General features: G+C 38.2%; 1 protein-coding gene across 4 annotated transcripts; it reads left to right on the forward strand.

Moving 5' to 3' along the window:
• Window positions 1-204: 204 nt before the first annotated feature.
• Window positions 205-24859, forward strand: RB195_003350 (uncharacterized protein; the record flags this gene model as incomplete). Of its 4 annotated transcripts, XM_064200965.1 has the most annotated exons (24): window positions 205-220; window positions 272-309; window positions 2583-2644; window positions 2703-2802; window positions 2879-2977; window positions 4528-4647; window positions 5140-5205; window positions 5269-5410; window positions 5842-5912; window positions 5989-6105; window positions 7257-7329; window positions 11622-11667; window positions 11943-12042; window positions 12114-12212; window positions 13130-13249; window positions 13610-13675; window positions 13739-13880; window positions 14352-14422; window positions 14503-14619; window positions 15826-15915; window positions 22380-22478; window positions 23892-24003; window positions 24577-24647; window positions 24728-24859. In XM_064200965.1, 24 exons carry the CDS (start codon window positions 205-207, stop codon window positions 24857-24859), a joined length of 2169 nt encoding a protein of 722 aa, XP_064056843.1. The 4 variants fall into 4 exon arrangements, with proteins under 4 accessions (XP_064056843.1, XP_064056844.1, XP_064056845.1 ...); XM_064200964.1 differs by lacking the exons at window positions 22380-22478; window positions 23892-24003; window positions 24577-24647; window positions 24728-24859 and having other exon boundaries at window positions 14503-14590; window positions 15826-15887; XM_064200962.1 differs by lacking the exons at window positions 205-220; window positions 272-309; window positions 2583-2644; ... (3 more) ...; window positions 24577-24647; window positions 24728-24859 and having other exon boundaries at window positions 2707-2802; window positions 7257-7411; window positions 15826-16002.
• Between the last annotated feature and the right edge of the window lie 1033 nt (window positions 24860-25892).

The following is a 25892-nucleotide window of genomic DNA, read 5'->3' on the forward strand; positions in this document are numbered from 1 at the left end:
CGACAGGAAGCACGCACAGTTGCGTAAAAGGCTGCGCGGTGGAGCGTAGTGGTTAGGATCGAGTGAGGACCCCTGCAACAACGGTTTATTGCTGCCATGGCCTCACCTCGATTCTAACCTCACTCTCTCTACCGCACCGCTTCGAGCGCAGCCGCTTACGCAACTGTCCGTGCTTCATGTCGTTCTGCCCATGTATCCGTGGATATGATTCTTCGCACAGGTACGTATAGAATGCTGTTTTGCTGGATACACTGATCAATCTGGTCTTAAGGAATCGTCCCACTCCTTGATTTGTATGAAGAGTTTCTCGTTCTTACTGAAATCCCCGGAAACTGCTTCCGACGTTAATTTGACGACGACAGCAAAAATGTCTTACTGGTTTGCTGAAAACAAAACAATCTTGATTAAATTTTGTATAGCAGTCACGCTGGGGCCACGTGATTGGCGCTTAGTGTTTTAAGCATGGAATTGGTGGTAATTATTCATGCATGTTTTTTTTAATCGATTTTGTCATTTCTTTTTGGAAATTCGTTTTTCTAGACATACTACAATATAACACTTACAAATACTATTGTCGTCTACATTATTCTAGTAGCCTTGGGGAAGTATCTAATTCGTGTTCTTTTTTGATCACAAATTATATGTCGGTTCTTAATATATGCGAAAATTGTTCACTGGTGAACACTGTGTCAAAAATAAAAAGCTACGAATATCCTGCAGGCGTTTGATTTATTTCATCTTTCTCATTTTTTCAGAGAATAACTGCTATTTATTTTCTGTCTAATGGGTTGTGTGAAGTTATTAAAATTGCAAATGTATTTGTTTCAAATCTAGGGATGTATTCAAATTTCTCTGTTTTTGGAGAATTTTTATGAGAATAGGCTCTCAATGTTGAAGTCCCAAGTAGATTTATACGAATATATAATTCTTACATGGTTCCTGAAACTAGATCGTCAAGTTTGTCGAACATTCGGCAAGTCGTTTAATAATTTGCTCATCATGTCCAGTTTTTTTTTTCACATACACCTCAGACTGAGCCCTACAGAAGACAGACCTATGCTATATCGATGGATCGTCTCGAAGGACGTTGTTTTCTTCTGGCAAACAATGTGTTTGTTTGCACTTTTCACTCTCCAATAACCGTGTTTTCAACTCCTTCTAAACCGATGTCGAGGTGTTTTGGGGAGCTGAAGTTGACTGGTAAAAATCCTGTACACACCTCCGATATTAAAAAGTGGAGCAGAAGAGCAGAGGAGCAAAAAAGAGAGGGACTCTGGATATTCGATAATAAAAGATCAACAGTAAGACATAGATTATAATTTGTCGGCTTTTCTTTCTTTGTTTCTTGTATCACATCCTTTTCCTGTTTCATGAAAATACACGTGTCCTCTTCTCTTATTCCAACACTCTTATTTTTTGGACCTCTTCCGGTTCCAAAGACCCTTTCAGGATAATCCCGCCTATTTTTATACACTCGTTCTCGCTACAGGCGATAATTTTTCAATCTTCGGTTGAAATTAGGCAGGACGTACAAACGAACATTTCCATTTATATATTTGTATTGTTTTACATGTATTTTTTATTTTTTGTATTTTTTAAAAATATTACTTCACATTGCTAATAATTTTTTAGTATTATTTTATATGTTAGCTATTCTTATTTCATTTCTATTTTTTTTAATATGTCTATATTTGTAGCAATTTGCACGTTTTTGTAGCTTTTTTTTCTTGAAATATAATAGAAAAAAGTAAAGTCGTTACAGATAAGGAGATAAGTTCAGTGTACCGCAAAGTCTGTCGGACATGGTTGATAAAGTAGCATCTGTTACGCGAGCAGATGTAGAAAAATTTACGGAATCGATTGAACAATCTCTTCGTAAATTTGATCATTTCAGTAATGCTAACTATCGTCACTTCTGAACAAATGATTAAATCGTTTGATGCAGTCTTTTTATGAGTAAATCTAATGTAAATAACTAAATGTAAATAAGGTAGGTGGTTAAAGAAACCGAGAGTGCAGAACTTTTATGTCCTTAAAATCAGTTTGTTATCATTTGTTATCACCCTTCCCTTTCTTTTTCTCACAACAGGGATTTGGATTTGTCGAGTTGTTTGGGTTTTTCTTGTTTCTTTTTTTTGTTGAAGTATATGAAAGATTTTTGCTCAAGCCACGCTATAGAAATAAGAATCTAAAGGAGATGTGAGAATCAATGTGAGAATCACCATTTCAGCTTTCTACGTGCACAGTTGTCTGCACATACCGTACACAGAAGCTGTAAACAGTTCCTTCACTTTTTGGAAACGACATGATGTTCTGTAACTCACATATTTCAATTGAAAATTCAGAAATTTTGTGAATTTGAAATTGCATTGCGACCTGAGTTAAACACTGTATTTCAAACTGTGATCTGTGAAAACGGACGCCTTAAGTTCGTAAGGTACGTAAGATCTGTTAGTGAAATTAACAACTTACTCGAAAGTTCAATTGCGATTTCCAAAGAAAAATAAGACTTGTTATTTATTAGCTATTGGATATCCTTCTGTAGCGTGAAAGAACCATTGGCACAAAAAGAATACTTTCAGGATTTCGAAATTCGAATTATATTATCAGATCAAGGTTTGACGTGCGCAGGAGTCCATTCCTCGTAATTCTTCACAAATTGCGTTATGCTTTCTTAAATTTTATACTTCATTTCTCTGCAGTCCGATGCGTCGGTCGGACGGACCAATTATTCTGGTGTTATGTATAGTTATTTTCTGCCTCTTCTCTCTTCAGAGTTACCCGAAGTACCAACTCGATCAGGTTTATGTTTATTTCCTTTATACCCTTTATTTGAGCTTATGTGTAAAAAGTGGCAAAAGTGTTTTTGTTTTTTCAGGTCGATACCGGGCCAGACCCTCGTGTGAAAGGACAATTCAACGACTGGAAGAAGTGTATCGAGACAAACATTTCTGTCTACAAGAAAGACGCAAACGGGGTAATTAACTAAGGTTTTCAATAGAAACAACCTGAAGCGCCATTTAGAAGAGTAGACAGTGACTGATGAGTTGCCATTGAAGAACTCTTCAAACTGAAATGAAACAGCCACAATTCCTTACTATTTGTTAAATCAAATCAAAATATTTTTACGTTAGTGAATCTTTCAAAAATTCTCAAGAATTTCGAAATTTATGGAGTGATCTAGTTGTACTTAGTTGCAAAATATCCCGAAAAGGTACAGATATGCATAGGAGGAAGTAGTAGAGTGGCGAGCAAGGAAAGTAAGGATGAGAAAACAGAAGAACACGCTTTTCGCTCGTCTCGTTGGCCGCCTACAGCGAGGACGTTTAACGTTTCTTGGGATCAATTCTAGCGTTCTTTAATTCCATCTATTTATTGTCTATCGTCGACACTTCTCATAATGTGGCCTACACTCTGTTCTTCGCCCTCGATATATATTCCGCTGGGTCGCAAAGACAGGACATTCCTCTTAAAGGCAGGACTGCACGAATCTGGGGTGATGCGAGTTTCAGGTGGGCTATGCCTATACGGTGTCGTAAATTATGGAGAGAAGGATGATTCCGTCCATTTCTTCCTAACTGCACTAAAAAACGGCCCGGAAAATGACGCTTCGAGCGTTCCGAGGCACTATTTCCACAACTAGTTCGATTGGAGCGCGCCAGCCTTGTGCACGAGCCGCATCTTCCTTCAAAATCGAAATTAATGTCTTTTTTGAAGTTGCTGTAACGTATGGGACCTGTTCTACAAACGTTAAGAAGTATAGGAACTCCGTACTTCAGAAAGTAAAGTTCTGAAAAGTTTTTCTTTTTCTGAAGTCTAACCCGACGTTATTTTTTATTGAAAAAAACAATAAAGGGAGGAGGAGGATGTGCTTGACAGTATTCAATCTTTAGAGATTCGTCGAAGCGTTCCACACCAATTCAGGATCGTTTGAGGTTCCCGAATGCGGCCTAGGCGGTCACAAACTGATGTATCAACGATTTCAAGAACGGTATCACCGACAGTCTTTCAAGCGTGAACATACCATTTGGCGACATCTGTCCCAATCGCGAAAGTGATCGTGCAAATATTGGGTCGTCATGTAAATAATAGGGTTTTTTAATTTCGTTGCTGCATATAAGTAAATTTGAAAGAAGGGCATTGTTAGTCTACCAGAAACATGGAAGAATATTATAGAAAATAAAGAAGAGTGTGTTTCAGAAAAGAAAAATTGAAAAAGAAAAGTTTTGCACATCTCAATTTTGAAAAAAGAGGAACATATGAACAATACCGCAACATTCATGGTATGACCGTATTCTTAGTCAATCCGCTCTGGATTCACTCACTCTGGACTCTGGATTCGAATTCACTACGACTTTGAATTCTTTCAGATTACAAAGGCTTCCCAAGAATTGATATGTAACCAATCCTTTCCTCTTTCAAGGTTTTTTTAGATGACTACCGCTCAACTGCGCCGTGTAGTTGAAACAATGAGCAAATTTATTATGACCTTCAGTTTTCCATCAGTACTAAAAGGCAGTTATTCAGCTCTGGTTCAATCTCTGGAAAGGAGTGAAACTCTGCGAAAAACTCCCTTTCATGGCAGATCTGCAAATTGAAATGTTCCACAATAAAGATGAAACTAAGTACCACATACGTTCATTGCAGGTTTGTCGTTTTAATTTTCTTTTCAAATCTTTAAATAAATGTAAAGTTTTAATTCTCACTTGGTCATCGAATATTCACTGTGTTGCGCCGGATTTTAAAAAAAGAGCCTGTAGTAAATAATCGAATATTGTTTGTTCCACAAATCATCACCTACCAGGATGAACAGTTTTTCTCACAACACAAAATAAACGCACAAAATAAGTGTTTGAAATTGATGAATAAATGAGTTTTTTTTGTGTTACGTGCAAAACTTGTAAAGATTAATTTGCACATAACGAGAAGCGCTGGTTTTTTTCCTGGAAATAATTAATTAAAATGCTACCAGGAACATCCCTCAAAAAATTCCAGAAGGTGGGATCCGGTCGTATCACGGATCTTCTAGACTATCCTCCATTATTTTGTTACGTTCATCTTTTAGCGTTTGATCGACACATAATTTTCTGAGTTCATTTTCTCTAACTTTTATTTGTTTGCGGATGATTTCCATTCTAGAAACCTAGTGTGATTGTGACGTTAGGGATCGGCCACGACACAGCAGCTGAGGAGTCTCTGGTTAAGGTGAAGAAATTTTCGGTTATTGCAGTCTTGTACATGGTATTATGGTTGTAAGTTCGTATTCAGAGATTGCCGGAAGGTTCCGAATTTTATGGAGCAGACCCTATGCATGAAGGCAACGAAGAACTCTTCACGAAATTCGGCTCATACTTTCCTTTTGCTGTTGGCGCAAAGTCACAGGTTTCAACAGCGAACGTCCTCATCAATGGTAATTGCAACCATAAAAACAACAAGGAGATTTTCCAAGTTCTGTTCTCTTCACATATAAGTGTATGGGATTGGTAGCACCTCAGCTTACCAAGTGAGAATTGCTTTTACACCATTACGTTCGGTGGTGTGGAACTGCGTAAAGTTACTGGTACGGATGTGAAGAGATGTCTGTCAGATGCTTTCACCATCAATTCATTTCATTGCCTTGCACTCCGGTAATTTCGTAAAGAGCTGCTTTGTTTAGTAACCTGGGTCCCCTCCTTTCTAGTCTTGGGGAAAATATTTCGTGTTCCATTTGAAACACCTTCAAACTTCTTCCCAAACCACACGTACTATGGGAGACCAGTTTAACATCGAGAATTCCCTTGAATGTTTTCTTTGAGTGAACCATTGCGATAGCAAGCCGCTGATGACTAGTAACCTTTTCAGATACGTATGTGGGCCGCAGTGTAGTTCAAATCGACCTCGCTTATTTCCTCTCCGAAATCATAAAACACAAGGTGCTTGCCCTCTCTTAAGTGTTGACACATATAGCCCTCATTTTGTTGCTTTTCTTTCTCAACGACAGCATCACAGGTCTACGATGATCTATGGATTGACGCTGAGGAGGCAGAATACGACATGTTCCCGTACTTTTACCGAGGAGGTGAGCTAGACCAGAACGGTATCGTTCTCTGTCAGTTCAACATGGAGGTAAGCCTACGTTAATGAAGGGAGTGATGAAAAGCTAAAATGTCGAAAGAGGAGAGCCAAAAAACATCTAGCCAAAAAACATCTCCAAGTGTTCGCATCCATATCGCATAGTGCGGTCAAAAGTTTTGTGGTGTAACATAAAGTATGCGCTCACGTACAAACAGCGAATGCGGCTGTGGGATGTAATTCAGTAGGCTATGGGTTGTGTTTCAAGGAGAGAGTTAAAGGCAGCATACCACCAATCTGGAGTGATGCGGATTTCAGGTGGAGTATCCGTATACGGGGTAGTAGATTATGGAGACCGAGGTGGCTCCGCTCATCTCTTCCTGAATCACTCAAGCAGCCGACTCCTGAATGCTGTCTTGCACGATGCCTTCTATTGCAGCGCGCCACCCTTGCACGCGTAGCGTCTCTGACTGCCTATCGGAGCAGTCCGAATTGATTTTCGACGAATCGCAGGGCGGAGGCGGAGCAAGGGGTGAAGCGTTGCAATAGTTGGCGTCGTACAAAGCGGTATTCTGGAGGTGGCTGTTTGCAGTGATGCAGGGAGAGATGAGCGGAACCACTTCCTCCACCTGGAATCTGCACCACCTCAAATTCGTGGTATGCTGCCTTTAGCCACCGTAGGTTCCCTTGAAAGCACAACAGATCGTACCAGGACGTCGAGAATTTTTAAATGACATTCAACTGTGCTCTGCTGCTAATTCAATTTCTTTCGGATATTTTCTACCACGGTGAAGGATAGAGTGGTGAGATGTATGAGCCCCGCACGCGAAGAAGATGCTTGCACAGTATTTGCCGCGCGCAGATTCCTCCTACCATTTTCTGAGCTCACTAAGCAAAGCTTTGCGGAAATTGTGCATATATTTGTAATTTTATAATGTTTTTGTATATTGTATATTTATTTGTATTTGTATATTTGTCAGTTCAATTTGCGTACGTAGATACTTAAAAGTATTTTGAGTCGCTTACGGTTTCTCGTTCCACAAGAATTCATTTCGCGCCACTTTTCATAAAAAGATTTCTTTAACCAATTGATACTAGCTTTAGGAGGTACCATCAGATTGTAATTAGTGATTTTTTTTTATTTTCTTACGAAGAAAATGCATAGAAACGTTACGGTCATTCAGAAAGATCACTTCAAAATACAGGTCCACCGCTGGGACGAAGACGTGATGAAGGAACGGTTCCGAGATTTTCTTTTTAAAATTCTGGAGGAAAACCGTTACGCCTTCTTTCGACCTGTTCAGGGAAATCATCTACGTTTATACTTTTTAAATTTCGCTGACAAACATTGCGTTTCAAAGTATATGTTTAGGAAAACAGATTGAATAATTAGTTACATTAGATTATTTTTGTTAACTTGGTCTAAGATATATTTGTAAAATTGTTCACAAATAATTTTGCTTGTCTTTTTTTAACAGGTTTTAATTTTATAAATAACTCATGAATGTTTTAAAGCTCAGAATCGTAATCAAGGATTCTTCTTTTCTATACAAATTACACTATATTTTTACTTCTCTAGCATAACTGAGTCTTGTCAAAATCAGGGAATTTTCTATATCTTACTTGAATATATTGTGTATACGTTGTCGAAATAAAACTTGACCTTCTGTCCTTTGATGCTACATGCAGAACTTCAAACACCGGATAGAAACTAGTTTTAAAAGCTTCTAAATCATGTTTACTGTTGAAGTCTCAGCGTGAACAAGTGCAATTTGAGGATGAATGCGTTCACTAATATAATACACATAGCACTGATGGTTCACTGAATTTATTTGAAATATTTGTGAATTTTAATAAATTTAAATTGAGGAACAATTAGGAGCGTAAACATGATCACTTTGATCACCTTGACTCAGACTGTAGTCAGACCATATCTTGCGTTGCCACTAATTCCTCATTTTGTCCCGTTTACATTCGAGAACCATCCAGTGGTTTGTTTCTTTGACAAGGGACGTAAACAGCATTCAATTTTTCTTTATATAATTTCGTAAAGAAGTCTGACCGTCAGGTCGGCGGTCTTCTTGTAGTGCGCTTGATATGGCGTGGAACCCAACCACTCACGACTGTGGTCGAAAGGTTGTGTGTGAAACGCATCACGTATCCCATGGTCAGCGGCCCTTCTGTAATGGTGGTTAGTAGGGTTAAGCATGGTAGTGGACATTTACTCTTTCAAACAGCACACGTAACCGGACGTTTACGGATGAGAATATTTGTTCGACGCCAGTTTTGAGTATTTTCATCGCTTGAGCTCCAACATCAAGCTACGAAGTAGAAGAAGTCGAAGCTTCCATATGAATGCTATGTCGTCGCTTCCATATACTTCCATATGTCTACTTACACACTTCAGGTTTTCTGTTATCTGAGGATTTCTAGTTCCTGAATGCCTTTACATTCAAAGAAAATGTCCGGTCAATTCCACCTATTCTTCTCCATCTGTCTTGGTAAGTTTTCAAATCCGGGCTTTTTTTCTGTAGAAAAAAAACCGGTACAAACCAACATTTGCATATGTTTTGCATAATTTACTTGTAAAATAAATATATGTGTTATATTACCGTATATAAATATGCGGTAATGTAACGGAAAAACTAAAGAAGTCGATAGAGGATTAGCGTACAATTACAACAGAATTAGCTGTCGGACATGTTTGAAAAAGTGGCATCTATCGCGAGGACAAATGTAGAAAAATTTACGCAATTGACCTGATAGTCTCTCCATGAATTTGATCATGTCAGCATTGCAAAATGTCGTCACTTCTGAGTAAATGATGTCAGTTGATGTATGTTCTTGTCAGTCTTTTCGATCTTGTAACTAATAAGGTTCACAGTTTCGTTGAGTCGAGAAGTTGAGTTAAGAAGAATTTAGAAGTTAAGAAGGAAGAGAACCGAGAGTGCAAAATCAAATTAGGATTCCCCTCTTTTAACGCATAGACATTTTCGGTCGATTGTTGAGTTCGAGTGATATTTGTTCTCGTGAGGAATTTCAAATGTCTCCTTATTTGTACAGCTGTAGCAGTTGCGAATTTTACGGTCATGCTGAACCTAATTTCTGCTTTTTACAAATGAGAATTTCTAAGCACATTACAAGAATTCACCTCACAAATTCCACGTCACGAAAGTGTTTACAGTGAAAATATTTCTTTAGGCTTTTTTTTTGGGATCCGAGTGAGTTAGGGATGTTAGAGACATGTTAAAATGAAACTGAAAGTATCCTAGCGATGAAAAAAAAAATTGCATTCAGAGAATAATTAATGTGGAAGAACAATCGTGTACATTCCCAACGGAAAACTCTATCGTGCGACACAATGGTTTCATGGTCTTCCACGAAAAGCAGTGGATTGAACACGAAACATGAAATCTAGACTTTGTATCGTTTCTTGTGCAAGAGGAACACTGCGGAATTATTGACACGCAATCCTTCATGTATTTAAAAGCATCACTTCACGAATCTGAGATGGTACGGATTTCAGGTGGAGTGTTCGTATACGGGATCGTAGATTATGGAGAGGGGGTGAATCCATCCATTTCTTCTTAATTGCCGTAAAAAACGACCAGGAAGATACGGCTTCGGACGTTCTAGCGCACTGTATTCTACAAGGAGTTCGACTGGAGCGCGCCAGCCTTGTGCACGCGCCGCATCTTCCGGACCGTTTTTTACGGCATTTAGGAATAAATGGACGGAATCACCCTCCTCTCCTTAATCTACGATCCCGTATACGAATACTCCACCTGAAATCCGTACCACCCCAGATTCGTGCGGTGATGCCTTCAAGTTTCCGATCACTTTTTATGGTCTTGACGGGATACCTCATTTAGAAAGGTGGGCCCAGGAAGGAATAAATACAGTGGTCCGGAGCAGTAAAAAAAGTTATCAAGTCGATTTTCATCTTGGAAACAGTATTTACAACAATGCCAGTTAAATGAAATATAATAGTCAGAAAATAGGAAGTAATAGAAAAAAAAATAAAATGGGGAGGACGAACAGTTGAAACCCAAAGTTAGAACACACAGTAGAAATTTTGAGAAGTACCAGATAGTTTGTTCCCATGAATTTGATGTTTTGTCGCATGTTGATGTGATTTTTACAAAAATTGACCACAAACAGTGACCGTAATCGCACCTCATGGATGCACTAGCATATAAAACTTTGTATTTTACATGAACTACGAGCTACTGGCGCAGGTTTGGTGAGATCGAACATAACTGGTCACCTACTACCTTGTTTTTTGTACTAGTTAAACTCTAATTTTGACAGATTTTTTGTCAGAATTCATCGTTTTAATGTTTAAATAAAGAAAAGTTGTAAATCAACGAATGCTTTAGGTTTTTCTTTTCAGGAAGATCCCAGTCCTATGTTCCACGTATTGATTTCTTCACAGTTTTGATTTTAGGTATGCATATTCCACGTGAGATGTTTTAGGAGTTCATTACAGTTCAACGCGCATAATTTTAATTAAATAATCATTCACATTCCTAATTTTAATTAAATAATGATTCACAATTCTGTCATGTGGTGTTTCTGTTACTTCACTAGGTCTGTTTACAATGTAGCAATATTTCCAATCAAAACATATAAGAACTATGTAAGACATGGGGTGAGAACTGTATTTCATAAACTTCATGATCTTAAAAGCAGTTTTATATAATTTCCTGTCACTCCTCTCCTTCTTCTCATACAAAATTGAGAAAATCAGTTGTCTTGGATTTTCCTCATTCCTTTTTTTGAGACGTAAAGATGTTTGAATGGTGTATTTTTGCCCAAAAAATCCACAAAGGTAGGTAAAAACCTACAGGTGTGAGAATTCTGGGCCACCATATGAGCTGTCCGCCTTTCTATGTATTCTATTGTGAATTGGTTAGTGCTTGTGCTCCCTCTTACAGTTGAAACACAGAGCACGCGGTTCCAAATTCGCTAAGAAGAAGTTGTGTACTGTAAAATTCTATCAATAATATTTTATTGGTAAACATCGCTAAATTTATTACACGATAGAATAACTGAGTTCGATTCCAAGCTAAATTGCACTCGATTTTTGCCAGATGAATATTGAATATTGTAAAGAGGATAGGATAGTATTATCGTTTGATGCCGGAGAACTGTACGACGAAGATTTATCGAGAATGGTTTTTTTTTCCTCCTCCTACAGTCGTCGCGAGGTACAGTCTTATATACAGCGCGGAATGTCAGCAAGAAAGCGTTGAGAAATGTCAGCAGTGCGGAATGTCAGCATTTTCCAGCAATCAAGAGGTTAGATCTCCGGTGAATTGTCAGCAAAAACTAATGATGAGAAAAAATCTTACATTGATCATTTTGGATTGGAATTATTGCGTTGTCGCTGTCAGTCTTACATGTAATTATGTGCATATACCGTACCTAGAAACTGTAGAAGAAAACACTTCCTTTTTCCTTTTTCTTTTCCTTGGAAAAAAACATGGTATGCTGTAACTTGCACCACGATTCAGTTGTTTAGAAATTACATGAATTTGAAACCGCATCGTGACGCAACGGACGCACAGCATTTAAATTTGTACTTTGTGAAAACGGATGCCTTAGATTCGTAAGGTACGTAAATTTTGTGAGTGGCATTGAAGACGTGCCTGACAGTTCAAAAAATGCACGAATTTTCAAAAAATATTTGTTATTTATTTACCATTTGACATCGTTCATTTGCGTCAAAACCCTCAGTGGAACAAAGAGAGCGAAGAGAAAATTTCAAGGCTCTGGAATAGCCCGTTCTAATCTTAGATCAGAACTTGATTTGTACAAAAATTTTCACTACTTTCTGTAACTCTGTACAATTTAAATTGTAATTAGCTGAATTTCGTAATTCTTTGCAGGACGATGCGTCGATCAGAAGGACCAATTATTCTGGTATTATGTGTAGTTATTTTTTGTCTCTTTTCTCTACAGAATTACCCTAAGTACCAACTCGATCAGGTTTATGTTTATTTCCTTTTCACCCTTATATGGAGACCTTAACGACTTGGAGGAATTTCTTCTTTTGTCAGATGGACACCGGGCCAGATCCTCGTGTGAAGGAACAATTCAACGAGTGGAAGAAGTGCATCGAAACAAACATTTCCATCTATGAAAATGATGCAAAAGGGGTAATTTACTGAATTTTCCAGCAGAAGCAAATTAAAGCACTGTTTAGAAGAACAGGCTGCAGTCAGTGAATTTCCATAGAAAACTATCCAAACTGAGTGAATCGAAACACTCACATGTTCTCACTACTTCTTTTTACTTCCTTTTAACATGGGGTACTTCTTCGTTAAAGGCATCACCCCACGAACCTGAGGTGGTACGGATTTCAGGTGGAGTATTCGTATACGGGATAGTAGATTATGGAAAGGGGAGTGATTCCGTCCATTCCTTGCTAATTGCCGTAAAAAACGGAAGATGGGGTGCCGCACAAGGCTGGTGCGCTCCAGTCGAACTCGTTGTAGAAAATAGCGCTCGAAGCTTGGAGTAAGGAAACGCTTTGTTTAAATAGGACGATTTTACTGACGACGATACAGAAGCTGCAGAACTTACCAGTTGTTTACATCCGCCCCACTTGAAAGATGATATTGGGGCGCAGTTATTGGGTAATTCCATAAACGTTACGCTTTCTTCAATTTCATTGCGTTGAACACGTGAATTTAGAAAATGGGTCATTGGCGGTTTGTAAGGAACATGAAATGCTTCTAGAAAACGTGTTTCAGGCCAGAAACGTTTTGACTTCCCTAATTTTGAGAAGTGAAAAAGTGTAGAATACTGTATTATTGATGGAAGGATCCTGCACATAGTCAGAAGACTCCGAATAAAATCACAGCGTTTATTACGACATTAGATTTTTTCCGCGGAGATAAGTTTTTTCAGGAAGTGACATATCACCGAAGAAATTTCTCTTTTTTCAAGGTTTCATATTATGAGACGTAACGCTCAACTGCGGCATTTCTTCTTCTGAAAAAATTATACTTCAATCAATTTACAATCGATGTGCTCTTTGTCTACTGCTGAACACAGAAGAGGAATTATTCAGCTTTGGTGGAATCTCTGGAAGGGAGTGAAACTTTGCGAAAAACTTCCTTTTATGGCGGATTTGGAAATTGAAAATTTCAACAATGGAGATGAAACAAAGCGACACATACGTTCGTTGCAGGTTTGTCGTTTAAATTTTGTAAGTGATCGAAATTGATAAAGAAATTAGAAGTTCACTTAAATGTGTTACGTGCAAAACTTGTAAAGATAAATTTCACATAACGAAAAACGTTGATTTTTCTTCTGGAAATAAATAATTAAAATACTACCGGCAACATTCTTCAAAAAATTCCACAAAGTGAGATCTGGTCTTATCATGGATCTCCTAGAAAATCCTCCATTTTTTTATCCTTTTAATTCTTGATCGTTGCATAATTTTCTGAGTTAATTTTGTCTTTTAGAATATATAATTTTTTTCTCGTTTCGGAAATTATCATTATTATTCTTATTATTGAACATTGATTATATTTATTTATTCCAGAAACCCAGTGTGATTGTGACCTTAGGGATCGGTCACGACACAGCAGCTGAGGAGGCTCTGGTTAAGGTGAAGAACTTTCTGCTTAGCGTAGTCTTGCACTTAATATTAAGACTCTTAGTCCATCTCCAGGTATTGCCGGAAGGCTCCAAATTTTATGGCGCAGATCCAATGCATGAAGGGAACGAAGAGCTCTACAAGAAGTTCGGCTCATACTTTCCTTTTGCTGTTGGTGCAAAGTCGCAGGTTTCAACAGCGAACGTCCTCATCAATGGTAACTGTAATCACAAAAATAACAAGGGAATTTTCCAAGTTCTGTTCTCTTCACATATTAACGAGCGGTTTTGATAACACCTCAGTTTACTCAGCGAAGAATCTCTTAACGTTCCTATCGTGATCGATACGAAACAGCTCAAAGTGGATTTTGTTACTCACGGGTGTAAGAAGTTGCTTGTCGGATGTTTTCACTACTAATTCACTTCACGGTGTTTTAGCCGGTTAATTTTGCAGAGAGTTGCCTCGTTTTGTTAAACAATCTAAGTCCTCTGCTTCCTGACTTGTAGCAGACATATCGCTCATGTTTTTTTTTTCATCGTTCATATTTTCTGTTTTAGTCATGACAAACTTCAAACTTTATTCCGAGCCCATTTTCTGTTAAATCAACCTATGTACGGAAACGTCCCCCAATATTTGATCTGAGTTAATCTTTCCGATAATAGCTCAATGATTGCCAATAACTTTTCAGGCACGTATGTAGATAAGAATGTAGTGCATATCGATCTAGCCTATTTCCTTGCCGAAATCATAAAACACAAGGTGCTTACTCTTTCTCAAGCGTTGATACTTAGAGACCTTATTTTGTGGATTTTCCTCGTTTCTCAACAAGGTATTCACAGGTGTACGATGATATATGGATCGACGCTGAGGGTGCAGAATACGATATGTTCCCGTATTTTTACCAAGGAGGTGAACTAGACCAGAACGGTATCGTTCTATGTCAGTTTAATATGGAGGTAAGCTTACCTTGACCAGGGGAGTGATGAAAAGTAAGAACTGCGAAAGAGCCGAGCCGACCAACATTTCCAACTTTCCGCATGCATGTCGTGCTGCCAAAAATTGAATTTATGATGAAGAATGTGCTCGGGGCCGGTGCAGGGTAGCGGTTAGAGGTTCCGTCTCCTGTATGATCGGTCGGAGGTTCGAATCCGCTCTAGCGCTCACCAACCCTTTCATCCCACCGGGATCAATAAATTGGTACCAGACTTGTATACTGTATAGGCCAATTACATGTTCGTGAACCTCAAACGATTCTGAATTGAAGTGAGCGTGGGGGCGCATCCCAAGTGGATTGATTCACGCCAGGAACTTTGTCCTTTTATCCTTCATGTGCTCATGTACAAAACAGCCAAGGGGACTTTGCGAGGTAACACGGTAAGTGGTGGCTTCTATTTTAAAGGCATTAAAGGCAATTGCCATAAAAAAAACGGGCCGGAATATGCGGCGCGTGCACATGGCTGGCGCGCTCCAATCGAACTTCTTGTAGAAAATAGCGCGCCGGAACTTCCGAAGCCGTATCTTCTGGGCCGTTTTTTACGGCAATTAGGAAGAAATGGACGGAATCACCTCCCTCTCCATAATCTACGATCCCGTACACGGATACTCCACCTGAGATCCCAACCTAACTCAGATTCGTGGGGTGATGCCTTTAAGGGCGGAGCTCACCGAGGACCCCTCACCGCGGTCGTCTATCGTAGATCCTTAGGAAGGTGTTGAATTTTTAAATGGCATTCAGCAGTGCTCCGCTATTAATCCAACCATTCTTGGAACATTTTTTACCGCACCACATTGTGAAGGAAAGAATGGTAGCATGTGTGAAGCCTGCAACAAGCGAGCACAAGGAGTGCTTGCACACTTTTTGCTGCGCGCAACTTTCTCACGCCATTTTGTGAGCTCGCAAAATTTAGCAAAACTATGTGTTCAATTTGCGTTGCTAATGCTCAAGATTATTTAGATTATTTAGTCAGAGAAGTCTCAGTTGCAAAAGAATTTATTTCTCTACTTTTTTCGATAAAAACTCTTCAACTAAGCCATACGAGTTTTTACGGGGATGCCGTCAGAGTGTTAGTTTTGTTGTAGTTGTTAAGTAATTTTTTTTCGAATTTTGTCAGAAATGAAATGTAAAAGTTGTGACCTTTGAGAGAGATCATTTCTAAATACAGGTCCACAATCCGGACGACGCGATGAAGGAACGGTTCCGAGAATACCTTTTCAAAATTCTTGAGGGAAACCGCTACGCATTCTTTCGACCTGTTCAGGGAAAACATTTACGTTTATATTTTTTGAATTTTGCTAACAAACATTGCGTTTCAAAGTATGTGATTAGGGAAACAACTTGAATACTGTCTTATGTAGGACTTCATTTGTTAATTCGTTTTAGAATATATTTATGTAATTGTTTCCAAATAATCTTGGTTGTCTTTATCAACAGTAATATTTACAATATCTCATCTTAACTTATGATTAACCCATGAATGTCTTAGAACTAAGGATTGTAATCAAGGATATGTATTTTTCCTCTCCACATATTGCACTATATTTTTACTTCTTTAGCATAACCGAGTCTGATGAATATCAAGGAATCTCCTATACCTCGTTTGAAAACATTACATATGCATTGTATATATATATATATAAAACGGTGTCGAAATAAATGTTGACGTTCTGTGTTCTGATGAATTTCAAACAGCGAATAGAGACTAATTTGCAAAAACCCTTCTTAATAATTTTTACAGATGAAATATCAGCGTTAACAACTGGATCTGGGGACGAATGCGTTCACAACCATAAAACAAGTCGTTCTCAGAAGGAATTTTCCCAACCTGGATGCTTAATCCTGATAATAGATCATGATACGTCAGTTTTTCTGTCTTTTTCCTTATTTCTCCTTCTAATTCTTGCTTCATCTACATACTAGCAGCCTGGAATTTTTATTTCAGGATTTCCATTATTTTTAAATACTCTTTTTTGTAAGAGACTGTCTCTGGTTTCAATCCCGCCTATTCTTCTCTATCTATGTTTGTAAAAGATGGTGCTCTTTCAATCATGCCCCTGATTTGTTCGAAAATATCTTCAAACGAACATTTGTATATGTGTATATATATGTTGTACATATTTATCTATTTACATCTATATTTGTGAACGCTTTCGTCTCCAGTTCCAGTTGTTAACGCTAAGATTTCATTTGTAAAGATTATTGTACATATATTGTACATATTTATTTATTTACTTATTCATGTTTTTATATCCCTTTACATTTTGTTACATATATTTTTACTTTTTGTTTTTTTTTTTAAATAGCGTTGGAAGCTATTTTGATACTACTATTTGATAATTATATATTATTGTATTACATTTTTATTATATTATATTACTATATTTTATATGCTATTATATATTATTTTTATTTTACTTTATATTCACATTTATGATCATGTTTTGCCATGTGCAAATTTTCATGTAATAAGATGGAAAAATTAAGCAAATACGTAAAAGTAAAAAACTATATGCTCAATTTACTTGTAAAATAAACACATTTGATATATTACCGTATATAAATATAAATATACGGTATCATTAATTAATATTACCGTATATATACAAATATAAAGTAATGTAACGTAAAAACCAAATTAAGAATTGAAAGAACCGAGTGCAAAATCGGACTTGTATTCTCCTCCTTTTAACGCAGTTATAGGTTTTTAACGTTTTCCGTTAGTTATAAGGGCGAAGTAAAGTAGTAAGGTAGTTATACTGTGGATACAGATTAAGCTTCTATGTTTATTTTTTTTTGTATTATTAGACAGCTGATACCGGAAATATCATCTGCAGGGAAGGTTGGGTCCATGGATGTGACGTGCACCTCACCGCTTGCGATCTGAGTCCCATTTTAGGCACCGCCGCATCGGTTCCCTCCGGTCCTTGTAATCGCTTTTGTCTCCGAATGCACCGATTATGCTCTGCGCACAACTGTTCGCTTCTTGTGCTAACTCATCACTCTTACACATTAAATGTTGAGTTTAAGTGATATTTGTTCTCGTGAGGAATTTCAAACATCTACGTGTTTGTGCAGCTGTAGCAGTTGCGTATTTTACGGGGTCATGCTCATCCCTGAAGTCGATCCCGCATATGCAGACCGTAAATAGCTTCTCTTAGTCGTACTCACTGTGGATTTCACTTCCAAGCGTCTTTTTTTTTCTCGTTTTATAAGCATCTTAGATATGATAGCTCCACAGTTCCATTGGTTCGGATATAATCCTTGTGAAGGTCCCACTAGTTCCTAATAAAGTCATATTTACATTTTCAATTCTTAACTTGAAACACACTAGTTAAAAGCCCTTGAAAAATTGAAAAGTTTTTTCTCTACACCAAATTCATATAAAAGCGTAAAAAAAAGCTTAGAGAGTTAAAGGGAGAGTTCAGGTAAATTTCCCGTGTTGCCATTTTTCCGCTGATGTTTGGAAAACTCTTTTCAAGTACAGCCGCGAAAACACTCCCCACAGATCAAGAGGAGTAGGGTTAGGGATCACCAAAGATCTCATTTTATCCTACGAGGCAACTGCAGTACTTCCGTCTATAAAACGAGAAATAGAGAGCTCTTTGAGTGGATTTCTTTAGTGATGCGAGTGACAATAGTTGCAATATTAAGTAATATCAATACAAATAAACTTTACGCAATTTTGTTTATCATATAAGCGTAGAGAATTGCGCTGTTGCGTAAACTGGGGCCATTCCTAAATTCGTAGTGGATTTTTCGTGTTTTTCTTGGAATTCTTGAAAACTACGTACCACCTAATCGTTAGCTAAAAAATGGGAGACTTCAATACTTAGACTCTGAAATTCTTCTGGACGCTTCCTTCAAAATTTGAAAGTTTGTGATCATCTGTGCCAATTAATCATTGTCTGATGCGTCTTCCCACGCATTTCGCTGAGTCAGTTGGGAAATTTCCACTGACGTATGGGGTGCGGTATTATGTTCACAGAAACATCGCTATGCGGCGCATTCTTCTTTGAAATTCCCTCTAACGGGACGTATTTTTTCTTTCTGAGGAATAGATTTTCTCTAAATTAATCTCTAATTTTGCTTTACGGATGTAGCCTGGTCTAACTTTTGTTTTTTTTTTTGCAAGCACGAATTTTATGTTCCTAGAAATTTCGACAGGCTGCGCAATCTTATTTGATTTTTTGCTTTATGCATTTTTTTGTCTGGCTTGTTTTTTCTATGTTTCGATTCTCTGTAAGTCAGAATTCTTAAATAAACAACAACAATAATTCGTGTTTCAAGTTTACAATTGTTATGGAACCACCAACAATGGGATCTCAGAATAAATATGAAAAACCATCTTTTTAGACTATTTTTAAAATTCACATTTGTTCATAAATTTGAAAATATGTTGGGATAAAACAAAAATATCGCAAAGATAACAAAATTTACATGCATCCGTAATGCATATGGAAGCACAAAAGTCCTGATTTTCAACGAAAAACCCCATCATTTTTCTAAGTCGTGTTTTTCCTTCTGTTCTTTTTTTTTTTTTGGGGGGGGGGGGAATATGAGGAACGGTGAAACTAATTTTCTGTGAAACAACCTCTTTACATCCTCTTTGGCGTCCACACAGCGGACATTTCATTATTGTTGCATGAATACTAGATTTTATATGGTTTCTCATGCTAAGAAGAAATTACTGGGCTGGAGTATGAACAGTTAAAAGACAAAGTTAGATTTATGGATTTTTTGGGAAATATAATAACGTGGAATCGATCTCAATTTTTGTCTTGGCGCATGGATTAAAAAAATTAAAAAAAAAAAAAAACCACGTCGTCTGTAAGAACACCTTGCATGTCATAAAAAAGTTTACGAGTCAGAACGTCCAGCTAACGCTTGACTTTCATCGTTCTTCTGGTGTACGCTTCACTCAGTTCAGTGGTAAATGAAAATTTGAAGCAGAATCATTTTTTGTGAATGTCCATCATTGAAATAAATCTGTTTTTGTTAGTAACAAATGTTCTCTTTACCCTTCTTATAAACATAAACATTGTTGATTTATTTTTTTTTTTGATTTTTTTTGAAGATTTTACAACCTTCTTGCTAAAGTTGTCAGTACTTTAAGAATACTCAAACCTGATCTGACATGCATTACGTTTTTCTAAACTTCTCCCGCCACAGTATCGGAGCTTTTCTCGTCATCTTTCTAGCAATCAACATAGAATGCTGTGTAGAGAATATGAACTTCATGATCAACATCATCATGATGCTGATAAAGTAATTTCTAAACAAATCAGCTGGCAAACATGGTGAGGATAACGCACAAAGGAGTCCACACTCGGAGAAGTACATTTGGATGAAACACCACGCAAGCTTCCTAGCGCTTTCCAGCGCTCGCGCACCGTCATCGATGGACCCGTCCCATCCCATGCTACTACTTTCTGATTTGAACATACATTTTGACCTCTTCGGATCTTTCGATCCCATCACGTCTCTCTCCTTTCCGGCGCTGAAACATCTACCTGACGGCGTGGGACTCGCCGCGACTGCCTTCTGGTACCAACTCGTATAACTCACGCCGTAGGACCTCTTCAGCGGTCCCTTGCTATTTCGTGGTGAAAACATTTAGTGATGTTCAAGATCTCAACCTAATCACGATGAAAAAAGTATTGAAAGCTAAAGTTTCTTATACGTTGAGCATATGGGTTTTGTCGAAAAAAAAGAGGCACAACAAAGTACAACGGTGAAAATAATCCACATAGAAAGTTTAAAAAAAAAAACAAAAAAACTCTGTGGACAAATGCTGAGAAAGACGAAGACGCTCAAGAAGAGGTAAGGCAATCTACTGCTAAGATTAAACCTGTGACAAACTTTCACTTTTAATTCTTTTTTCCGCCTGTGCTAAGCTCTTCAACATAATCACACGACCTCTCCCCAACGAAATTTAGGGACGTAATTGTTGTTTTCAAATACGTTACATCACCAATTCTTTCGGAAAAAACTGTCATGGAGGATAATCTAGCAAAGTACCTTTTCGGATTTTGCAGGAAAAAGTACTCTATTCACTTCTGAAGCACTTGAGAAGAAAACGTTTTGGAAGAGAATGCGATAAGTTTGCGATTTGTAATAGATAGAAATAAAACGATAAAACGCTGTAGGAAGTAGGGAGGAACTTGTTGTACTATATGAAGTTTTATTCAATAAAAAGGCAATTACAAGCAGCTACTGTAGTATTTAACCTATTTAAGAATTACGACTATATAAGAATTGGAGAAAAACACTTATCTAGGTAAATTTCCAGTTGCGTAATGAGATGGGCAAAATTTTGCTTGTTGGCGTTCTCTTGAAAGCATCACTCCACGAATCTGGCGTGGTATGGATTCGTTGGGTAAAGTGTATCGGGCGATTATGAAAACGGATGGTTCCGCTCATCTCTCCCCTCCCTCTCCCCCTCCCCCCCCCCCTCTCTCTCTCTCTCCCCCTCCCCCTCCCTCCCCCCCCCCCCTCCTTTCCTTTTCTTTTTTTTTCTCCCTATCCCTGCCCCGGGCGGGGCCCAAATTATTGCAATAGAAGACGTCGTAAGGATCCGCAATCCGAACCCGTCTGTTTACAAGGAGAGATGAGCGGAATCACCCCTGTATTATATTTCACTCATCCGCTCATTTCTCCCTGCATCATTATAAACAGACGGTTTCGAAGTTTTGGTTCCTTAGGATGTCCTCTCTTGCAATGCGCCACCTTTATACTTGAAATCCATTATATTGTACAACTTTGAAACATAGCGGTAGATGATGAGTTCCTCAAATGAGATCAGTGTATCTCATAATAACAGAATATCATACATTGATATGTCCATGACGAGGAGATGAGCGGGCGGTGCTCAGGTGGTCCAAATGGTCGTGGATCCCAGATTGGTGTAGCGCCAGGCTACGTCGTTACGAGGGGACACACGACGCTGCAGAGGTCAGCAGCAGCGAGTCGAGTTCCGCGGGTACCTCTTGCCCGGCACCCGTTACACTAATTTACAAATTAAAAAGGATAAAGGATAAAGTCACTGGCATATCAATCCACTTCGGATGCGCCGACGCGTTTTACTGGAATTCGTAATCGTTGAGGTTTCTGGAACGCGTATTGGCCTAACAATGACGGGGACCAGCCAGTGTCAGTGTTCTTATCCTCTCAGACAAGTCTGGTTCCAATTTATCGATCCCGAGGGGATGAAAGGCTTGGTTTGCACTAGGGCGGTTTCGAACCCTCGACCATGTGGCTACAACGGACCCCTAACTGACTGTGCCACACCCAAAAAAACACAATTACATTTAATGATAATACAATAATTACAAAATAAACACTTGTTATTTCTTCACCATTGAACATCTTTCCATAGCGTTAAAACCATGACGCCAGTGGCACGAAGAGAAAAATTTCGGGCTCTGAAGTCAAGAATTCTAATCCCAGATCGAGGCTTAACTTATACAAAACTCTTTTACTCGTAATTTTGAACAATTTTAGTTACAATTTGGTAAATTTCGCACTTTATTTCTTTGCAGGACGATGCGTCGAGCGGAGGTACCAATTATTGTGATGCTATGTGTTGCAATTTTTTGCCTCTTTTCACTTCAAAGTTACCCAAAGTACCAACTCGATCAGGTTTCCGCCTATTTTTTTTTGCCTCCAATTTGACTTTGCCATTTGACCTTAGATGTGACAACGACGTTTTTGCTTTATTAGACGGACACTGGGCCAGACCCTCGTGTAAAAGGACAATACAACGACTGGAAGAAATGTATCGAAACAAACATTTCCATCTACGAGAAAGACGCAAAAGGGGTAATTTAAAAAATTTCTCAGCAAAGACAAATTTAGTAATGCTTAGATGAACCGGCTGCAATTAACGAATGGCCATAGAAAAGTATTCAAATTGAGATGAAGCAAACACATGTTCTTACTATTTGTTAACTCACAAAACTTTTACGCCAATAAAGGCGTTAACAAAGAGTTATAGAAGTGAGCTAAGTTGCTGTATGGTACGATCATAGAAGGAAATCGGAAAAGTAAAGGAAAGTGAGAATGAAAAAATATACGGACGCGCTTTTTCACCAACAATTAGTTCTTGTGATTTGTGGCTGCACAGTGATCAAAATGTGACCAAATATTTTCTCAAAAGGTTTATCTATGCATAAATAAAGATAAACTTTATGAAGAGGTTCTGAAGACATCAAAGATTGGCGGTACTTTTCATGTCTCCTTTAATCTTTTATAAATCAACTCGGATCTTCTTTATTTCAGTTTAGTATCAAGTTGTCAGTTTCCAACTAATGAAAAAGTTTGTTTTACTGAGGCGGATTCACCCGAGACCTTTCAAGCAAAACGAAACTCATTACTTGGCTACAGCCGCCCCATTAAAATGAGCGGCTCAACCCATAAATAATACATATTTTCAATTTCGGAATAGTTAATTTGGAAGATGGTGCATTAGAAGCCTTCCAGAAAAATGAAACAGGATCACGAAAAATGAAGACGAATGTGTTTCAGCTAAGAAACGTTCCTTTTACCTTAATTTTGAAAAATAAAACATTAGAGTAGAGACCAACGCATTATTTATTAGATGACACTACCATAGTCAATCCGCTTTGAATTACTATAAATCACAACGTAACACCGAAGAAGTTTCATTTTTTTTTTCAGGATTTCGTAGGTGCATGAATTTGAAATGTCAGGCAAAATTATTACAATCCCCATTTTACCATCAATGTGCTCTTTATTTGCCGTTAGATACAAAGAGGAAATTATTCAGCTCTGGAGGAATCTCTGGAAGGGGATAAAACTATGCGAAAAACTTCCTTTCATGACAGATTTGCAAATTGAAAATTTCAATAATGGAGATGAAACAAAGCGACACATACGTTCATTGCAGGTTTGTTGTTTCACTTTTGTGAATTGCTAGAAATTAGTGAACAAATTAGTTTCAAATTGAAATTTGAATAATTTCTTGCATTACATGTAAAATTTGTAAGCAAAATTTTTGTATCATATAACAAGAAGCATTCATTTTTTTCCTGGAAACGAGTAATTGAGATGATAACAGCAATAATCTCCAGAAATTTACGCGAAGTAAGATCCGGTCTTATCATAGATCTCCTAGAATTTCATTATTTTTTAAGTTCAGAGTTTGTTCATCACAAAATTTTTTGTGTTTATTTTGTCGAACACTTATTTGTTTGCGGCAGGTTCCCATTTCAGAAACCCAGTGTGATTGTGACGTTAGGGATCGGTCACGACACAGCAGCTGAGGAGGCTCTGGTTAAGGTGGAGAAATTTTCGGTTGTTGCAGTATTGTACATGGTATTTGGTTGTAATTCCATATTCAGAACTTGCCGGAAGGTTCGAAATTTTATGGCGCAGATCCAATGCATGAAGTTAACGAAGAGCTCTACAAGAAGTTTGGCTCATACTTTCCTTTTGCTGTTGGCGCAAAGTCAGAAGTTTCCACAGCAAACGTCCTCATCAATGGCAATTATATTGATCATCTTAATAATCAATAATATAGTAATATATATAATGATAATAATAATCAATAATCATATCTACACCCTCGTGGTTGGCGATATGGAACCTCATAAAGTGAATTTTGTTACTCGTACGGGTGTAAGGAGCTGCTTATCGGATGCTTTTACTACTAATTCATTTTTAAGTGTTTTATTTCGTTAATTTTTTTAAGGAGTTGCCTTGTTTTTAAGGGTTTAAAAAATTTTCCGCTTTCCGACTTCTAGCAGGGCATATCCTGTTTTAGTTATAGCGCTTTCCGAAGTTCCTTTCAAATCCTACCTACTATGTTAAACCAATCCATAATCGAAAATTTCCTTGAATATTTCCTTTGAAGGAACCTTTCCAATGAAAAGTCCATGATTATCAGGAACGTTTTCAGGCACCTATGTAAATCGGGATGTTGTGCATATCGACTTAGCCTATTTCCTTTACGAAATCATAAAACACAAGGTGCTTACTCTTTCCCAAGCGTTGATACTTAGAGACCTTATTTTGTGGATTTTCCTCGTTTCTCAACAGAGTATTCACAGGTGTACGATGATATATGGATCGACGCGGAGGGTGCAGAATACGATATGTTCCCGTATTTTTACCAAGAAGGTGAACTAGACCAGAACGGTATTACTCTGTGTCAGTTTAACATGGAGGTAAGCCTACGTTGATAACGAAAGTGATGAAAAGTAAAAACTGCGAAAGAGCCGAGCCGACCAACATTTCCAACTTTCCGCATGCATGTCGTGCTGCCAAAAATTTAATTTATGATGAAGGATGTGCTCGGGGCCGGTGCAGGGTAGCGGTTAGAGATTCCGCCTCCTGCACAATCGATCGGAGGTTCGAATCCGCCCTAGTGCTCAGCAACCCTTTCATCCCACCGGGATCAATAAATTGGCATCAGACCTGTCTGGGAAGATAAACACACTGGCCGGGGTAATTTTCGAGGTAATACGGTAAGTGGTTCTAGGATAAAACTAACCGAGGACTCCGCACCGCGGCCGTGTATCGTAGATCCTTAGGAAGCACAACAGATCACAAGAAGACAAACGTCTTATGGTGTAACACAAAGCATTTGCTTACATAGAAAATTGTGCAGGCGACTGTGAGAGGTAGTACAGTAAGTGGTGGCTCGTATTTCAAGGACGAGGCGAACCGAGGACCCCGCACAACAGCCGCTCATCGGAGATCCTTAGGAAGCACAGGAGATCACGCCGAGACGTCTAGGATTTTTAAATGGCACTCACCTGTGCTTCATTGCTAGCCCAACCATTTTTGGGACATTTCCTTGGGCCATCCGGTGAAGGATAGGGTGGCGGCGTGTGTGAGTCTGGCCCTTAAACGACGCGAAGTTTAATGTCTGCGCATTCACTGCCGTGTGTTTTGCGAGTTTGCAAGTTTTGCGAATTTTGCGCAGCTACGTGTTTAATTTGCATTCACTACTGTTCAGTAATGTTTCGAATCCATTACAGAAGGCTCAGGAAGTCACAGGGAAAGCTCTACTATTTTTCACTACTTTTTTCTTTTTAAAAAATCCTTTAACTGAGTCATACAATCTTTTACGTCTTTTATGTCATCAGATTGTAGTTCGAAAGCTTTTTTTTCAAATTTTGTTGGGAATAGAATGAATCTAAGCATGTATATGTGTCATGAAGAAAGATTATTCCATTTCTGAATACAGATCCACGATCCGGACGACGCGAA

The sequence above is a fragment of the Necator americanus genome, chromosome IV (assembly GCF_031761385.1).
Source record: "Necator americanus strain Aroian chromosome IV, whole genome shotgun sequence".
NCBI classification, from domain to species: Eukaryota; Metazoa; Nematoda; class Chromadorea; order Rhabditida; family Ancylostomatidae; genus Necator; species Necator americanus.